The 16,848-nt window shown below is 42.4% G+C and overlaps 1 protein-coding gene across 2 annotated transcripts in view; it reads left to right on the top strand.

The window, feature by feature from the left end:
- The window catches only part of LOC143808409 (uncharacterized), a 192,811-nt gene extending 177,143 nt beyond the window's left edge, over positions 1–15,668 (top strand). For both annotated transcript variants that reach the window (XM_077291027.1, XM_077291026.1), the window contains exons 30-36: positions 799–962; positions 2,004–2,444; positions 2,634–2,783; positions 3,357–3,536; positions 4,935–5,066; positions 7,406–7,585; positions 13,085–15,668. In XM_077291027.1, the coding sequence (XP_077147142.1) occupies positions 799–962; positions 2,004–2,444; positions 2,634–2,783; positions 3,357–3,536; positions 4,935–5,066; positions 7,406–7,585; positions 13,085–13,156 (1,319 nt within the window). In that variant the 3' untranslated portion in view covers positions 13,157–15,668. The remainder of the gene's footprint in view (positions 1–798; positions 963–2,003; positions 2,445–2,633; positions 2,784–3,356; positions 3,537–4,934; positions 5,067–7,405; positions 7,586–13,084) is intronic.
- The last annotated feature ends 1,180 nt before the right edge of the window (positions 15,669–16,848 follow it).

Here is a 16,848-nt window from a genome sequence, read left to right as displayed (position 1 = left end):
TTTCATCCATGACTCATAAAGACAGCTGCTGTCCATAAGCCCTATTAGCGCATGCAGTTATCATGGAGGCAGCTCTCTGCTCATTGAGCTAGAACAGGGAGCCACTGTATGAGAGCAGCTCCCGTTCTAACGGACTTGATCCATCCTTGTATTACATTGACAGACATTCATCTAAATAACAACCAAGTAATATTACATTTTCTTTAAAAGTTTTTCTCTGATCAGACAACCTTGTTAAGAAATGACAGGGGCAGGGATGCTTATTTGCACCTTGTGGGGTCATTTTGTGGGTGTTAGAGCTACTGAAAGGACCCTGTCAGTTTCCTTAACTGTCCCAAACGCTAATGGGATTTACTCTGTATTATTAACACTGCAGACTTTTCAAAATTAACTATTATACAGCAGTGTCGCATATGCTAATGAGGCAGGACTAGTCCAGAGGGATGTCTCTTCTCCCGGACTAGTCCGGGCTTATAGACTTCTCATCAGGATTCTTGGGGTGATTGACAGACTGCATACAATACTGTGTTACGCTAGGAGCATTATGCAGCCTGCCAGTTATGCCTATGGAAGTGTAATGAGATGATCCGGGACAGGACGAGTCAGGCGGAAAAGGCACTGTGGAATAATAATCCATTCATCAAAGATTACAACATGACTAATGCACATCACACATCTTATCAGGATGAATAAATCTACCTCTACAGTAGCGGTTGAGGACAGTCACTACAAATTCCCTTTAGTTTAGCTTTGAAACTGGTCCTTTTATATCATCACAGCATTTTTATTGCATTAAAGGGCAACAGAAATCAGAGGAGCGTCTGGGCACCGCTCATACAGAAATGCATCTGCTGCAGGACAACTTGCGTCAAGTGGAGATAGACCGACAAGCCGCAGGAGAGCGCGCCATAAAACTGGAGCACAGTTTACGTGTGAGTGAAGATGAGAAGAGGGACATCCAGGTATGCAGGAGGGAATAGAGCGCTAATAATATGCATAGTAAAGGAAGGTTGGGCAGGCTCCAAAGCAACGTGTTATACCTAGTGTATCTCTGTCTTCATTCCAGTTCTAATGCTGTAACCTTAGGCTGGTTGTATGCTCACACCTACAGTTTTATGTGACTTGTACTGGGTTTGTCCGTAAACACGAATGTCTACTCCACCTATTAGTTGGATGTGTTCTCTTAGTAGAAGTCTGATGGGAAAGCCTGCTCAAGATCCCCGTGTGACCTTCTGCTGCTCCCCACAGTACTTACAGTTTAGTAGGGAAGGTGTACTTAAATATGTAAAAATTATGGAAACGCTACAAATATTGATAATGCACCCAGGGTCTTTCATAAGTTTAACTATATATGCCCACTTTTGACAAAGGTTGTGTGAATTGGGGTTGTAATACCAGTCGTAACCTATAGATAAGAGTGGCAGTGTTTCTGGAAGAAAGCAGTTGTATTAGCCTAAAAGGACCATTGTATCTGAAATCAAACTACTTTCCTGCCGAGTCCGAAATTTATGCTAACAGCTACTTTCACACTAGTCCGTCGGTACGGACCGTCGCAAACCGTGGGCCTGACATACCGACGGACAGTGTGCTAATTAATCACAACGTGAGCAGCGGAAGCAGTCTTATGACACATCAGCTGCCCAGTGTGATGAGCGGGGAGGAGGGGGCGGAGTTCCACGCATGCGCGGTCGAAAATGGCGGACTCGACGCACAAAAAAAACGTTACATGTAACGTTTTTTGTGCCGACGGTCCGCCAAAACACGACGCATCTGTCGCATGACGGATGCGACGTGTGGCCATATGTCGCAATGCGTCGCTAATGTAAGTCTATGGGGAAAAAACGCATCCTGCAGACCACTTTGCAGGATGCGTTTTTTCTCCTAAACGACGCATTGCGACATATGCAAAACAACGCTAGTGTGAAAGTAGCCCTTAGAGAAATTTAGTTCTTTCAGTCATGCCGCAGTTGTTCTTGCGGGTAATTGCTCATTGATTCTTTCAGGAGCGACTGTGCCGGGCTCGTAATGATGAAGGAAGGCATGAGCTTGAGAGCAAGAGCCTAAGAGAAGTGCTTGAAGCCTCAGAGAACCGTGGCACGGATCTGGAGCTAAGACGCCGATCTTTGGAGGGGGAACTGGAAAGGACACGTCTTTGTCTTGCAGAGAGAGAAGCAGAAGTGCAGTTGTTGCAGGACAGAGCTCATTCCTTGCAGGAGCACCTGAAAGAGAGCGAGGATAGGGAGGCCGCTCTGCAGCGGGAGGTTCAGCGGTTAAGCCTTGCCTTGTCCAGGGCACAGGATGGCGAGCGGCAGCTGCAAGAGAAGTCACAGGGGCTGGCACAAGCACTTGGAGAAGCAGCAGCTGGTAGAGGGAACTTGCAAGATGATGTGACCAGACTACAAGAAGCATTGACAGCTGCTGAGCAAGACAGACGAGTGTTACAGGTAACAGACACAAGAAGGAATATCAGCTCAGTAAAATGAATCATGTGAACAGATGCATACCTGGACGTGTTCCCAGTTATCATGGGACAGGACTGGGTGTGCAGTAATTTGTTTAATTTGGAATGCTGGCAAGTGTCCTAATGGTTTTCTTTTCATGTGTTCACAACATGTTATTTATGGCTTCTCCAGGAGCGGCTGGATTCAGTACGGCAGGCATTGAGTGACAGCAAGAGACAGAACCTGCGTCTTTCACAGACAGTACAGGAGCACCAACAGCAGCTGGGAGAACTGCAGCTAGCCTGCAGGGAATACCAGGCACGGTCAGAGGAGCTGCAGCAGGTGAGATGTCGTGCACTTTAAAAACACTGATAGCTAGAATGCAAAAATAGTCATTTTACAAAACTAGTTATCATTCCCTTTAAAAGTCATAGAATGGTAGAGTTGGAAGGGACCTCCTGGGTTATCTGGTCCAACCCCCTGCTCAAAGCAGGAGTCACAAAACCATCCCAGACAGATGTCTGTCCAGCCTCTGAAGGAAGTGTGTAGTTAATAAAGCAGGGAATCTGCTGTCAGCAACCTCTCATCTGCTGATAGATTGACAGGATACCTACAAAAGCCACCATAGAAAAGAAGAAAATAAAACCATATTAGAAAATGGTTGATATAAATCTGTGCTTCAAAGAAAACTGCCATCTAGATATGATGGAGTCCTACCTCTTCAGGTCCATATTACTGACCTTACATGACTACTTTATAATGAACAGATAGCGATGGAGTTTATAAGGCCAACAGTCTATTGGACGGCAAGTACATGCATAAAAAAAAATATCTTTTTGCCTAAGTTAGAAGTCTTGATAAGGGCTGAGTTTCCTTATGCTTTCTGTTTGGTTGAATCTATTTTTATTCCTTCAGGCTCTTCTCAAACACCAACACAGGGAGAAGGAACAGGGTGTTGTACTTGATGACTTGCAAGAAAGAATAAAGGCGCTTCATGGGGACAAGACACAGGTTGAGATTGATAAACAGGACATTCAGCACTCCGCCAGCCTTCTTGAGAAAGGGAACAACACATTGAGAGCTGCTCTGGAAAAGGTAACACCATTCTACAGTCATCATACACCTAAAGCTTTATTCAGGTGTCCGTGATAGACGGTCCTTGCATACAGGCCGCAGGTCTCCCGATCCCCACTCAACATCCTTATATATGCCTATGAGGATGTCTGGTTTGGGTCAGTAGACCCGTGACCAGACCATATATCACAATCCATACATGGACCATGTTTCATAGACATCTGAATGAGGTTTTAAAGGTGTTGTCCAGCCTTAGGCCACAAGTCTGCAGTCCCTCTATGCGACCACAGATTTGCGAATCCTCACATCACGCGCACTGTGTGCTATGAGGATTTGCTAGCGCTGGTTGCCGTATGACCGCAAGTATGGGATTTGCATATATGTGGTCACGTGCAAACTAAATGGGCACGGCCTTGCTCAATGCAAGTGTTTTGAACAAGGCCGGACAAATCTAGTCGGAATGTGGCTAGGAGTATGCATATTGCATACTTCCGGCATCGGAGAATCCTCTCAGTGCGCAGTGCACCTGATATGAGGATTCACAAGTCTGCAGTCATATACAGTGACTACTTGTAGACTAAGGCCGGACAACCTCTTTAAAGAAATAAAATAATACTTAGCGTATTGTATAGAAACTATGAGCACGAAGTCCAGTTGTATACATTTAATTGTTCTGGGATCCTGGAATTATCTATTTAGAATTGAGAGTCCTCAGTGGTTGATACCTTTTAATGGCTAAGTGAAAAGATGGTAACAAATTGCAAGCTTTCGAGACTACTCAGGTCTCTTCATCAGGCATAGACTAATACAAATTCTGAAGAATCACATATTTATGCACAGCACAGAAATAATGCCATAGATAAGACAGGTGACGTGAAGCAGAACTACCATTATGTGAGTGATAAACAGTTATGTCCATAAATATTGGAACAGTTCATAGATAAGGAGCGTGAATGTTTTATTGTTCTCTGATTGGGGTCTGATTCTATGTTATGATTCCCCCACACAGCCTGAGGAGCAAATTCCTTAATTGATGTAAAAAGACATAAATCCATGCAACATATTCATTCCTGCACTGAGAGTGTCAAAGGTCATCATCAGCTTATATTCCCAGACTCTTCTGTCTCTCTGAGATTTGAAGTTACCTTTTAATACAAGTAATTTCATGTCCATAATGCTGTGATCAGGGAGACAAAAATGTATTGCCACAGGTAGATCCATTCTTTTTTCTCTTATTGTGTAGTGATGAGAGTTCATTCTTGTTCTAAGCTTTTGCCCTGTCTCCCCCAAATACAGACCCCCAGTTGGACATTTAGTACAAATAATTAGGTACACCACATTAGATGTGATGCAGCTGGAATTATCTAGAGATTATAGGTTTGTGAGACTCCTGATGTTATTCACATTGCTCCCTTATAGGTGAAGCGTGAGCAGCTGCATTTGCAAGCTGAAACACAACGGCTCAACATAGAAAAAGAGCAACTAAACCAAATGGTGATATCCTTGAAAAAAGATCTGACTGAGGCACAGAGAAACAATCAATATTCAGAGGTAGGTTTAACTATTTTCCACTATTGAATCTAGTTAGAGGGGTGTGTTGATGTGCTCTTGTATTAATCTACAAAATACTCAGGCCTTAATGGGCTGTAAGTGCAATCATTTCCTGTGTATACTGAGCAGAGGCTAAAGCCACTGTCAAGGATGATTCCGGAGAGATCACGCAGATCCCACCGTGCCACGAATTGTCAAAGATCACAGCCAAGGGAGTCACGCTGAACCATCCCACTGTTACCTTTTTGTCATAAACAGCCCTCTGCTGCCCCTATCATCAGGACAATTACACAATTGGCTGACAATTAACAGATGAGGCTGTGGCTGTTACACCTAATAGACCAATTATTGCAGAACAAACAATGAGCGAATGGTATATACACCTACGATTCCAATGCATGGAATATATATATAAATATATTATATATATATATATATATATATATATATATATATATATATATATATATATATATATATATATACATGCCCCGGTATGGTCATTGCTAACTCCATGATAACCACAGAGCTACGCTCTGTCACCATCAGTTGTTTATACAGGCCAACTGGATGCCTGATTTCTGGTAGCTAATGGCTTTCATGAGTGTGGTTTACAGAACAAAAGGAACAGAACTCTTACATTTTATATTTAATTCAGAACAATAGGCAGTGTTTATAAAAAAAACACAAAATATTTTACAAAGGGGACAAAGCAATACAGCATATACAGTTACATGAAACAAAAGAAACAAAATGGATTAACAGATAAACTTAATACGCTGTTCAGAGATGGGTCAGCTAGCGGATGGAAGCAATCCTATTGAAAATGTCTGGTTAACGTGGATCAAGCCTACAATGAGATGTATAGTCCTTATCATTGAACATAGATTATAATTTGCCTTGTCCTTTTATCAGCACCTAAGTTACACCCACGCACCTCCCCTTGATAACTCACAACAGGGCTGGTTATAGGATGTGGCTTCAGTCTCTGAAAATGTATATTTCTAACATTCACAATATCTTCACTCCTAATGCACACAGACATTCGATATCGACGTCAAACTTTTAATTTGGATTTTACCTTTTCATAGATGACAGCAGCCATGCCATGTTTTCTATCTGGCCACTGTTAATTTGTAGCTTATAGGCAGGTGTCAGTTATGAAAAAATATGCATATTCTTTCCTGATTAGTACTGAAATTGAAGATGCATGTTCCATCAACATCGGATCTATACAAACCCCAATATTCATAACTTTCCACCAGTGCCCAATTGTCTAGTTGTAGATGTAAAGGTTCCTTTAATGGTGTTAAATTTTCTGCTTCTATTCCTCTACAATCTTCAAATCTCAGTCTTCCTCACAATAAACATCCTACTGGGCACTGCAGAGGTCCTCTGCTTCAAAGAGAATTTTAATTTATTTTTGTCATTTCTCAGCTATATGTATTTTCCTCACTTCCCTATGTTAAATATTTGATTCTACTACAAGGAGAATTGTAGATTGTAAGTTATTTCTCTTAATGCAATCCTGTGTGTGACAGGAGGATGCTGAAAGCCTCCTCACTCGAGTGGGTTATGGATTTTAATGTTTTCTATGACAGCCACATTCATTATTTGGTCAGTATTTTACATCAGTATTTGTAAGCCAAAACCAGGAGTGGAATGATCAGAGAAAAAGTATAATAGAAATGTGTCACCACTTCAGCATTTTTCACTCATTCCTGATTTTTGCTTACAAATATTGATGTAGAATACTGACCAAATACTAAACAAGTGAATGTGACCTGAGAAGGTAAAAGTAATCCATCCACTCATCCCACACACATTTCCATGTTTTAGAGGATCACTATCACTTGTGAAAAGGTTAGGCAGACACTTTTTACCCTGGAACAGGACACAATAAAGCTTTCTGTTTGTGTGATCACCCACATGAGCTGCATGGATATATCCGTTTATCTTGTATGTGTCATAGTTTCATAAATACCTTTAGGCTGGTACTATACGGCGACTTTGTCCGCAATGCGGATCACTTCCAGATTGCTGTATGCTGTCGTTTTATCGCTGCATCGTTCAGGTGAATGGGTTTTTTTGTGACCCACAAAGTACTGCAGCAAGCAAGTCGAAATAATTCTAAATCTCTGGTTACAACTTTTTATGATTTGCTTATCGCGGTCACAATAACTTGCGGGTCGGGACCCCCCAGTCACTTGCATTATGCTGCGATGTAGCAATGGCATACAGGGATCTTTGGTAGCGCAATCTATAGTTAGTATGTAGCCTAGCCCTATAGTTAGTGTATGTATCCAAATCTTGTATAATGTCTTATTTTATTTAAATAGACACAGATGACGGAGCTGGAACGTGCTCATTCTCAGCGACTTATGGAACTCAGCATGAGACATCATCAGGAGCTGGATACAGAGAGTGAAAGACTGCGGATTGCTCAGCAGCAGGCGGAAAGTACCCTGGAGTCTAGAGAGAGGGCTCATAGACAGAGGGTCAGGGGGCTGGAGGAGCAGGTAACTACTTCTGGGTATGAAATAACTCTGTTTCAATGGTGGGTACTGTGTAAATGCCATAAACTTAGCATGCCCTTCCTATTGTCACACCATTGCTGAAGGGTATGTGGAGATTAGGCATATATTTATTTGGCAAAAATACAAATACAATATAAAATCAACCCAATTATTAAATCCCCTGACCTTTAATCTTCCAATGCTTTTTGGAAAATGTTGCCAATTTAATTTTATACACTTTTTACTCCCTTGTATATGTCTTTATTTTTTTTACATTCGGATATCGCTTGTAAAACTGAATTATTAAAGGGGATAAAAACTGTTGTCAAATTTAATACTGGAGAATTGTGTTAACAGGAGGCCCCCCACAATCTAAAGCCTCATAAAACAGCAAAAGCAGAAAGCGAGTTCAAAGAGATTATCTCACTGATTATGGAAAGCTTATTGATTTTATTGGAACCAGATTGCTGCTGAAGGCTGACACAGCAGCCGGGCCTCCTTACCAGATTATTATAAGAGAACCTCTTTAACCCCTTCCTGACATGGCTATTTTCCGTTTTTGCATTTTCTTTTTTTCTTCCAAGAGCCATAACGTTTTTATTTTTCTGTCGACTAGGTCGTACTTTCCAATAACACAATCCATTTTAATATGTGATGTACTGGAAAGAGGGGAAAAAATTCCAAGTGCGGCAAAATTGCAAAAAAAACTGCAATTCCACAATTGTTTTTTAGTTACCGTGTTCACTAAATAGTAAAAATCACTTGGCAATATAATACTCCAGGTCACTACAATTACAGAGATACAAAATATGTTTTTTTTTATTTAAGTGGTAAAAAAAAATATTGAAAATTTGTGGGGAAAAAAATTGCTTGTGTTGCCATTTCCGAGACCCATAACATTTTACATTTTTGGTCGATGGAGCTGGGTGATGGCTTGTTTTTTGCGCCCTGAGCTACATTTTTATTGATGCCATTTTGGAGTAAATCTCCTCATATTGCATGTCTTTGCAGTGTTATGGCTGCCAAAAAAAACTAATAGATTTTTTTTTCTCATTATGCCGTTTACCGATAAGGTTAATTAATATATTTAGTGAGATCAGATTCTTAATAATGTAACAATACCAAAAATGTGTATTTTTTTATTTCTTTATTTTTAATGGGTAAAAATTTGGGAAATTTGAACTTTCATATATTTTTATTTTTTTTATTTTTTATGTTCACTGTATTTGTTTATCCTCTTAAAGGATTTGAACCCGCGATCATCTGATCATTTGTGCTCTGTAGCAGTACCACAGTACTGCTACATATAGGAAAATGCAAGGTCTCCTATGAACAACAGCCAGAAGCTAGTGTTCAGAGGAGAACTGTCATGACAGGCACAGCTATCAAGGCAACTCGGGGGCACATGTCATTTCATGCACCCATAGGTACCCCTGTGACATGATCGCAGGGTGCCGAAGGGGGAATGGAATGATGTGTGCCCCACCGATGCACTATAAATGCTGCTGTCAGACATTAACAGCAGCATTTAACAAGTTATTAGCTACGGGTGGAGCTCTGTTGTGAATTCCGCTCTTGGGCTCCCTCCGGTGGTTGTAAGTGGCATTTTTGCGAGTTCTGCTCTTGGGCTCCCTCCGGTGGTTTTAAGTGGCACTGCTGCTCCTTTGATTTAGTAGTCAGCAGCTGCTTCCACTGATTGTCTTTCTGGCTCGACTATTTAGCCTGGTTCTATCCTTCAGCCTGTGCCAGTTGTCAATGGTTCCTGGTTGGATTCACATCTCTGCTTGGATTTCCCTGATATTCTGACCAGTTCAGCAAAGATAAGTCCTGTTATGGCTGGACCTGGTGGTTAGGAGCACCGGGAATGACCTGATAGTCAAAACTGCAAAATAGAGCGAGCTCTGGGAAGTGGGAGCTCTGCTGACCGCAGCCCTAATCTATTATCACACACACTAGAATTAGCCGTGGATCGTACCTGACTCTGCCTAGACGACTCTTCACAGCCTGAGAGGTAACTACCCCTAAAGAGAAATATAGCCTCACCTTGCCTCAGAGAAATTCCCCAAAGGAAAAGAGCAGCCCCCCACATATATTGACTGTGAGTTAAGACGAAGGCACAAACATAGGAATGAGACAGGTTTCAGCAAAGGAGGCCCGACTTACTAAATAGACAGAAGATAGATAAAGGGATCTTTGCGGTCAGCACAAAAAACTACAAAAAGCCACGCAGAGTGAGCAAGAAACCCCCCGCGCCGACTCACGGCGCGGTAGGTGCCACTCTGCAACCCAGAGCTTCCAGCTAGCGAGACAATATCATGATAGCCAGCTGGACAAAACTTAGCAGGTACTCAGAAATATATTCAGCACACAAATGAACAACAAATGAGCTTAGGCTACGTTCACATTTGCGTTGTGCGCCGCAGCGTCGGCGCCGCAGCGCACAACGCAACCGAAAACGCGGCAAAACGCACGCTAAAACGCTGCGTTTTGCGCCGCATGCGTCGTTTTTGGCCGCAAGTTGGACGCAAAAAAAATGCAACTTGATGCGTTTCTTGCGTCCAACGCTTGCGGCCATGCGGCGCAAAACGCAGCACAACGCATGTCCATGCGCCCCCATGTTAAATATAGGGGCGCATGACGCATGCGGCGCCGCTGCGGCGCCCGACGCTGCGGCGCTGACCGCAAATGTGAACGTAGCCTTAACAGGGACTTAGCTTCTGCTGAAGTAGACAGGTCATCAGGAGATCCAAGTGAGATCTGAACCAGTACAGATACATTGACAACTGGCATCAGGTAACGATCTGAGCAGAGTTAAATAGAGGAACCAGACCAGTTTTAAACGATGCAGCTGAGGAAGCCACCTCCAGACCAGCAGCTCCACTTTCAGCCACCAGAGGGAACCCACGGACAGAACTCACAGAAATACCATTCCTGACCACAGGAGGGAGCTCGAGAACAGAGTTCACAACAAAGTCCTTGCTTTGTTCTTTTGCAGTCCACTTGTTGTGGACTTAATCTTTCTGCACTTTCTATGTTTTTTCTAGTCCAGCTTGTCAGTATGGATTTATTCAGTTAAGCTGGAAGCTCTGGGAAGCAGATTTACCCTCCACACCTTTAGTCAGGTGTGGAGATTTTTGTAAACTCTGTGGTGGATTTTTCTAGTTTTTAATACTGACCGCACAGTATTCTTTCCTGTTCTATTTATCTAGTTAGACTGGCCTCCTTTGCTACATCCTGGTTTCATTCTGCATATGTCATTTCCCTCTCCACTCACAGTCAATATTTGTGGGGGGCTGTCCTATCCTTTGGGGATTTTCTCTGAGGCAAGATAGCTTTCCTGTTTCTATCTTTAGGGGTAGTTAGTCCTCCGGCTGTGATGAGGTGTCTAGGGAGTGACAGGAACATCCCACGGCTACTTCTAGTGTTGTGTTAAGCTCAGGAACTGCGGTCAGTACAGGTACCACCTCCTCCAGAGCACGTCCCATGTTGCTCCTAAACCACCAGCTCATAACAGTACAACTGGCCAAACTGAGCAAACTAATCAGACCTTGGAAACCTATTTGAGATGCTTTGTGTCTGCTGATCAGGATGATTGGGTGGCTTTCTTGCCATTGGCCGAGTTTGCCCTTAATAATCGGGCTAGTTCGGCTACTTTGGTTTCACCTTTCTTTTGTAATTTTGGTTTTCATCCTCGTTTTTCTTCGGGGCAAGTTGAGCCGTCTGATTGTCCTGGTGTGGATTCTGTAATGGACAGGTTACAGCAGATTTGGACTCATGTGGTAGACAATTTGACGTTGTCTCAGGAAAAGGCTCAACGTTTTGCTAACCGCCGTCGGTGTGTTGGTCCCCGGCTTCGGGTGGGGGATTTAGTCTGGTTATCTTCTCGTCATGTTCCTATGAAGGTTTCTTCCCCTAAGTTCAAGCCTCGGTTTATTGGTCCTTATAAGATTTCTGAGATTATCAATCCGGTATCTTTTCGTTTGGCCCTTCCAGCCTCTTTTGCCATCCATAATGTTTTCCATAGATCTTTGTTGCGGAGATATGTGGTGCCCGTTGTTCCCTCTGTTGATCCTTCTGCCCCGGTGTTGGTTGATGGGGAGTTGGAATATGTGGTGGAGAAAATTTGGGATTCTCGTTTTTCGAGGCGGAGGCTTCAATATCTTGTCAAGTGGAAGGGTTATGTCCAGGAGGATAATTCTTGGGTTGTTGCCTCCGATGTCCATGCCGCCGATTTGGTTCGTGCTTTTCACTTGGCTCGTCCTGATCGGCCTGGGGGCTCTGGTGAGGGTTCGGTGACCCCTCCTCAAGGGGGGGTACTGTTGTGAATTCCGCTCTTGGGCTCCCTCCGGTGGTTGTAAGTGGCATTTTTGCGAGTTCTGCTCTTGGGCTCCCTCCGGTGGTTTTAAGTGGTGCTGCTGCTCCTTGGATTTAGTAGTCAGCAGCTGCTTCCACTGATTGTCTTTCTGGCTCGACTATTTAGCCTGGTTCTATCCTTCAGCCTGTGCCAGTTGTCAATGGTTCCTGGTTGGATTCACATCTCTGCTTGGATTTCCCTGATATTCTGACCAGTTCAGCAAAGATAAGTCCTTGCTTTGTTCTTTTGCAGTCCACTTGTTGTGGACTTAATCTTTCTGCACTTTCTATGTTTTTTCTAGTCCAGCTTGTCAGTATGGATTTATTCAGTTAAGCTGGAAGCTCTGGGAAGCAGATTTACCCTCCACACCTTTAGTCAGGTGTGGAGATTTTTGTAAACTCTGTGGTGGATTTTTCTAGTTTTTAATACTGACCGCACAGTATTCTTTCCTGTTCTATTTATCTAGTTAGACTGGCCTCCTTTGCTACATCCTGGTTTCATTCTGCGTATGTCTTTTCCCTCTCCACTCACAGTCAATATTTGTGGGGGGCTGTCCTATCCTTTGGGGATTTTCTCTGAGGCAAGATAGCTTTCCTGTTTCTATCTTTAGGGGTAGTTAGTCCTCCGGCTGTGATGAGGTGTCTAGGGAGTGACAGGAACATCCCACGGCTACTTCTAGTGTTGTGTTAAGCTCAGGAATTGTGGTCAGTACAGGTACCACCTCCTCCAGAGCACGTCCCATGTTGCTCCTAAACCACCAGCTCATAACAGAGCTCCTCTCCACTTGCGTCTGTTAGAGCCATCATCTGCCAGGAAAGATGCGGGCACAGTTCCTGAGCCTGCATCAAAGTCAAGAAGTTGGCATATGAGGCAACTGTACGTCATAAGTCTGTAAGAGGTTAATAAAAAGGCACTGTATAAAGTGAAGAGCAGCTTTAAAGCAGATTTGTCACCTGATTTCACAATTATTTGGGGGTACGAGCTTGTAAGTCCTCTCTGCTGAGCTGACTAGGCTGAAATATAGATGGGGCGCAGCATTTTATTTTATAAATAAGTTTTACATATAATTCTCTATCCTCCAGCGAAAGAAAACTATTCTACATAATGTATAAATAAATATATATAAAAATATATTTTTGTCCTCGCAGGTAACCACACTACAAGAGCAGCTCAATCTGGAGGCGAAACGTAGACAACAGACGTTGCGTTCTGCTCATTAACCACTTCATGAATTCAGCAAGGGAGGATGGTTAAAATTTTAAGAACATTATAGTCTGTGAAAAAAAAGTCTATACAGAGCAAAAGGTCTTCTACCTTTTTTGAGAAATAGTGAGCTTCCCTACAATTGGAATAAATATTTTTCAGAAAATAGATTTATGCATTAAAAAAAAAAATGTTTTCTCTTTGGGTGGGTGGTGAGGGGTTGAGGGTGGATGTGTAGGGAGAAATTATACATTTATGTTTTTGTATGTTTTTATATATTTTTTTGTATGGATATATCTTGAAATAAAAGGATAAAAAACTTTTTACGGCTAAAGAGAAAAAAATGGCCGTGCAGGAGCTGCTGTACTTGTGGCTGGGATAATCACCACTCTTCGAGCACATGATAAAGTCATTTCAAGACTGGTCATGGCATCTACAAAGCACTGTCAGCTATACAGATAAGTGCTCATTTTGTTTTTGATCTGTTGTCATAAAACATAATTATGTGTGCTACGGCCATACATTTATTACAGGGGGGTGTTTTCTTATGGGACAGATTAATCATTCCATGAAAGAATTTTATAGCTAGGAATAAAAATGCTATCTTGTTTGATTGATGTACTTCTTTTATCCAGCCCATGAAATATTACTGCAAATAACATTTTTAATACAAATTACACTTTGATGATAGGCAAACCCACAGTACTCTGCCTGCAACTACAAGAGATATTTCTATAGGGGGAGCAGAACATATCCCACTCTAATGGAAGAGTCAGATGGCCGTATAACTCAGATGAGGATCACAGCGCAATGCTGGAACTGGCCGTCGGCTCTCCTGACCCAAGCGTGACAGCCGCCTGACTCTTCCCTAAAAAAAGACCATTACTACTAGAACTCCTCGGGGACTGTAGTGAATTGGCTAGGAACTGATCTGCAGAAACCAGGAGCAGCCACTAAACTGTATGACGGAGCGGCGGTATTCCACTCAGGGCACTGTTTCCCCCCGGCCCCTGCTGGCGCTGATATCAGCTGCCTAGTGAGGGGATCAGATGCTGGACACCACCGATCAGATATTGATGACATATCCTATGGATAACCCAGCCTAGTAAATGTCACATCACTGAAATATGGGTCTCTGCTCCTACATTATGGTGCTCTCAGATTACATAGCAAAAAAAAATAGTAACAGAATCCTTTTACTAATTGATTGCTACTGGGAAAACAACAGTTTCCATTTGCACTTTTTTTTTATGTTTCTTTTGTTGTAAACCAAAGCTACAGTATAGACACTGAGCTGGCTAATATGACCTACACATATGCTGATTGTCCAAGCCTGTGGAAATACAACTGAAAATCATCACTATCTGGACTTTTAGATACCACATGAATATTTTTGCATTTCTACAATATAGGTTGTTTTTGAACAATTTTAAAAACAATGCTGAATACCCACTACAAGACAACTTGCCTCTTAGTCTAACCACTCCCCCAGCCCTGATTAGCTGCTCTGTGTCCCTATACATTGTGCACAGAAAGCTGTGGAGTGGACGCTGTTATACACAGCTCAAAACGCGCGTCGGGGTGGATGCATCCTCTGGACAGCCCATCATCTTGTCACCTATCCCACAGGTAGTTACCATTTTCAGTTTCTGACAACACTTTGTGAGATGTGTATTATTTTGTTATCAAGTATGCGTCCCTCTGTCCTTTGGTTTTGTTTCCACCTGCTCCAAATTTTAAATCGATTTATTTAATAAAATTATATTTTAATTACATTTGGGTTTCATAGTCGGTGTTCTCTTTGTTTTTACAATACAGCGAATGTTGGAAAAACCGTATCCGGCGCAGATAGTGAAAAACTGATGCAACGGATCCATTTTTTTTCAACGGATCCGGCTAGCATATCTAGATTATTGGCTAAAAAAAATTTGGAGCGTGCTCAGTTTAAAAAAACGGAATCTGGTGCCGGAATCCATCATTTTCCGGATCCGGCACCTTCCGGCTCCCATAGGCTTCAATTCTAGCAAACAGCCGGAAGCGCCAGATAAGGCGCTTCCGGCTTTTTCGCCAGAGACAAAAACGTTGCTGTGGGCGTTTTTTCCAGAAACCGGAAACGGCAGATTTGCCTGATCCGGCGAAAACTGGAAGAAACGCAATGTCATCCGGCGCAATCCGGCACTAATGCAAGTCTATGGGAAAAAAACTGGATCCGGTGGCAACATTCGCCTGATCCGTTTTTTTTAAATTTAGCTAGATTTAGCCTGACACTGAAAACCTGATGTGTGAAAGTAGCCTAAGGCTCTCGCCTATCTACGGTAGATTACACCAACCCTGGATGCTACCTGATTGGTTGCAATGATATAATTTATCCCTTGTATCAGTTTGATTGTGTTATCATTTGCACGTATACTACCTTTATTACATGTGTTCAAGAATCAATGAAAGTTATGATAATTATGTAACAAGATCTGAAATATATATGAATATTTTAGGAGAGATAATGCATTATATATTTTCTTATAACTTTTTTACCAGAATAAATGAAAGTTTTTCATATTCAAGTGTTGTTTTATTTTTTATCTGCAACCACTTAGAAAACCCAGTTTCCAATACCGTTAGGGAATGCTGAGTTAAAGGCGTTGTCCGACCTTAGTCTGCGAGTCTGCAGTGGCGCTATGTGACGGCAGATTTTTGAATCCTCACTGCAAGGATTGTATGGTGCCGACGGCGGAAGGCACGTGACCGTAAGTATGTGATTTTCATACATGCAGTCACGTGCCGAATAGGCGTGTGTGGCCTCGTTCAATGCAATTGTTCGGAGCGAGGCCGGATATATGACCGGAAGTATGCAAATCGCACGTGACCGTCCGGAACCAGAGAATCCTCACAGGGCACACGAAGAGACTGCAGACTTGTATCCAAAGGCTGGATAACCCCTTTAACTACTACCCAGCCAGCTCAAACAGCATCTAGAAAGATAATTTATCACTCTGGTTTCTGTGCAAAATACGTATGTCAACTGTATAGACAAATCATCCATTCTACAGTAGTGCGCTGACAAATCAAAATGTCACAGCAGGAATCTATTATATTTATTGCATCATATTAAATATTGCACATATTTTAGGACAATACTTGATAAACAAAACGCTGTCAGCCCTAACAGTGGGGAAGACGGAGTAGAACTCATTGATGGGCAGGGAGCTAGCTGTTTTCATGACTCCACTTGTTTTAGAGTTCACTGAATATTAACAGATTATCACATGTGAACAAGGTTCTACATATTTAATTCATATAGCCCGTAGGCCTGCCTTAGGTTAAAAAAAATTAAATTATCTTCAATCACCAATTGCTACTCTGGTGCTGCCCCTCCACTGCTTCCCTGGTCTTTGTTCACATGGCTGCAACGATGATGACATATCTACAGTAAGCGACCGCTGCAGCCAATCATGGACTGCCCACTATATGTTTTGATGAGAATATGATGCTGACAATGTTCGTCTCCTGTATCGATGGTTGGTGAATATGTCCATCTGTTCAGTATGTGCATTACATGAACACCACATTAACCCCATATCTGCAAGTTAATAGCGTTTTTTCACATGACAGGTTCCCTTTAACATCTCATGTTTTATTTTCGTTCTGTTTTAGGAACAGAAAAACAAAAATGTGTCCCAGTGACAATAATATCGTCAGTTGGGTTTCTGTC

This window comes from Ranitomeya variabilis, chromosome 2 (genome assembly GCF_051348905.1).
Source record: "Ranitomeya variabilis isolate aRanVar5 chromosome 2, aRanVar5.hap1, whole genome shotgun sequence".
Classification (NCBI taxonomy): domain Eukaryota; kingdom Metazoa; phylum Chordata; class Amphibia; order Anura; family Dendrobatidae; genus Ranitomeya; species Ranitomeya variabilis.
The sequence above is the reverse complement of the archived record's forward strand: the minus strand, read 5'-3'. Positions and strand labels throughout refer to the sequence as shown.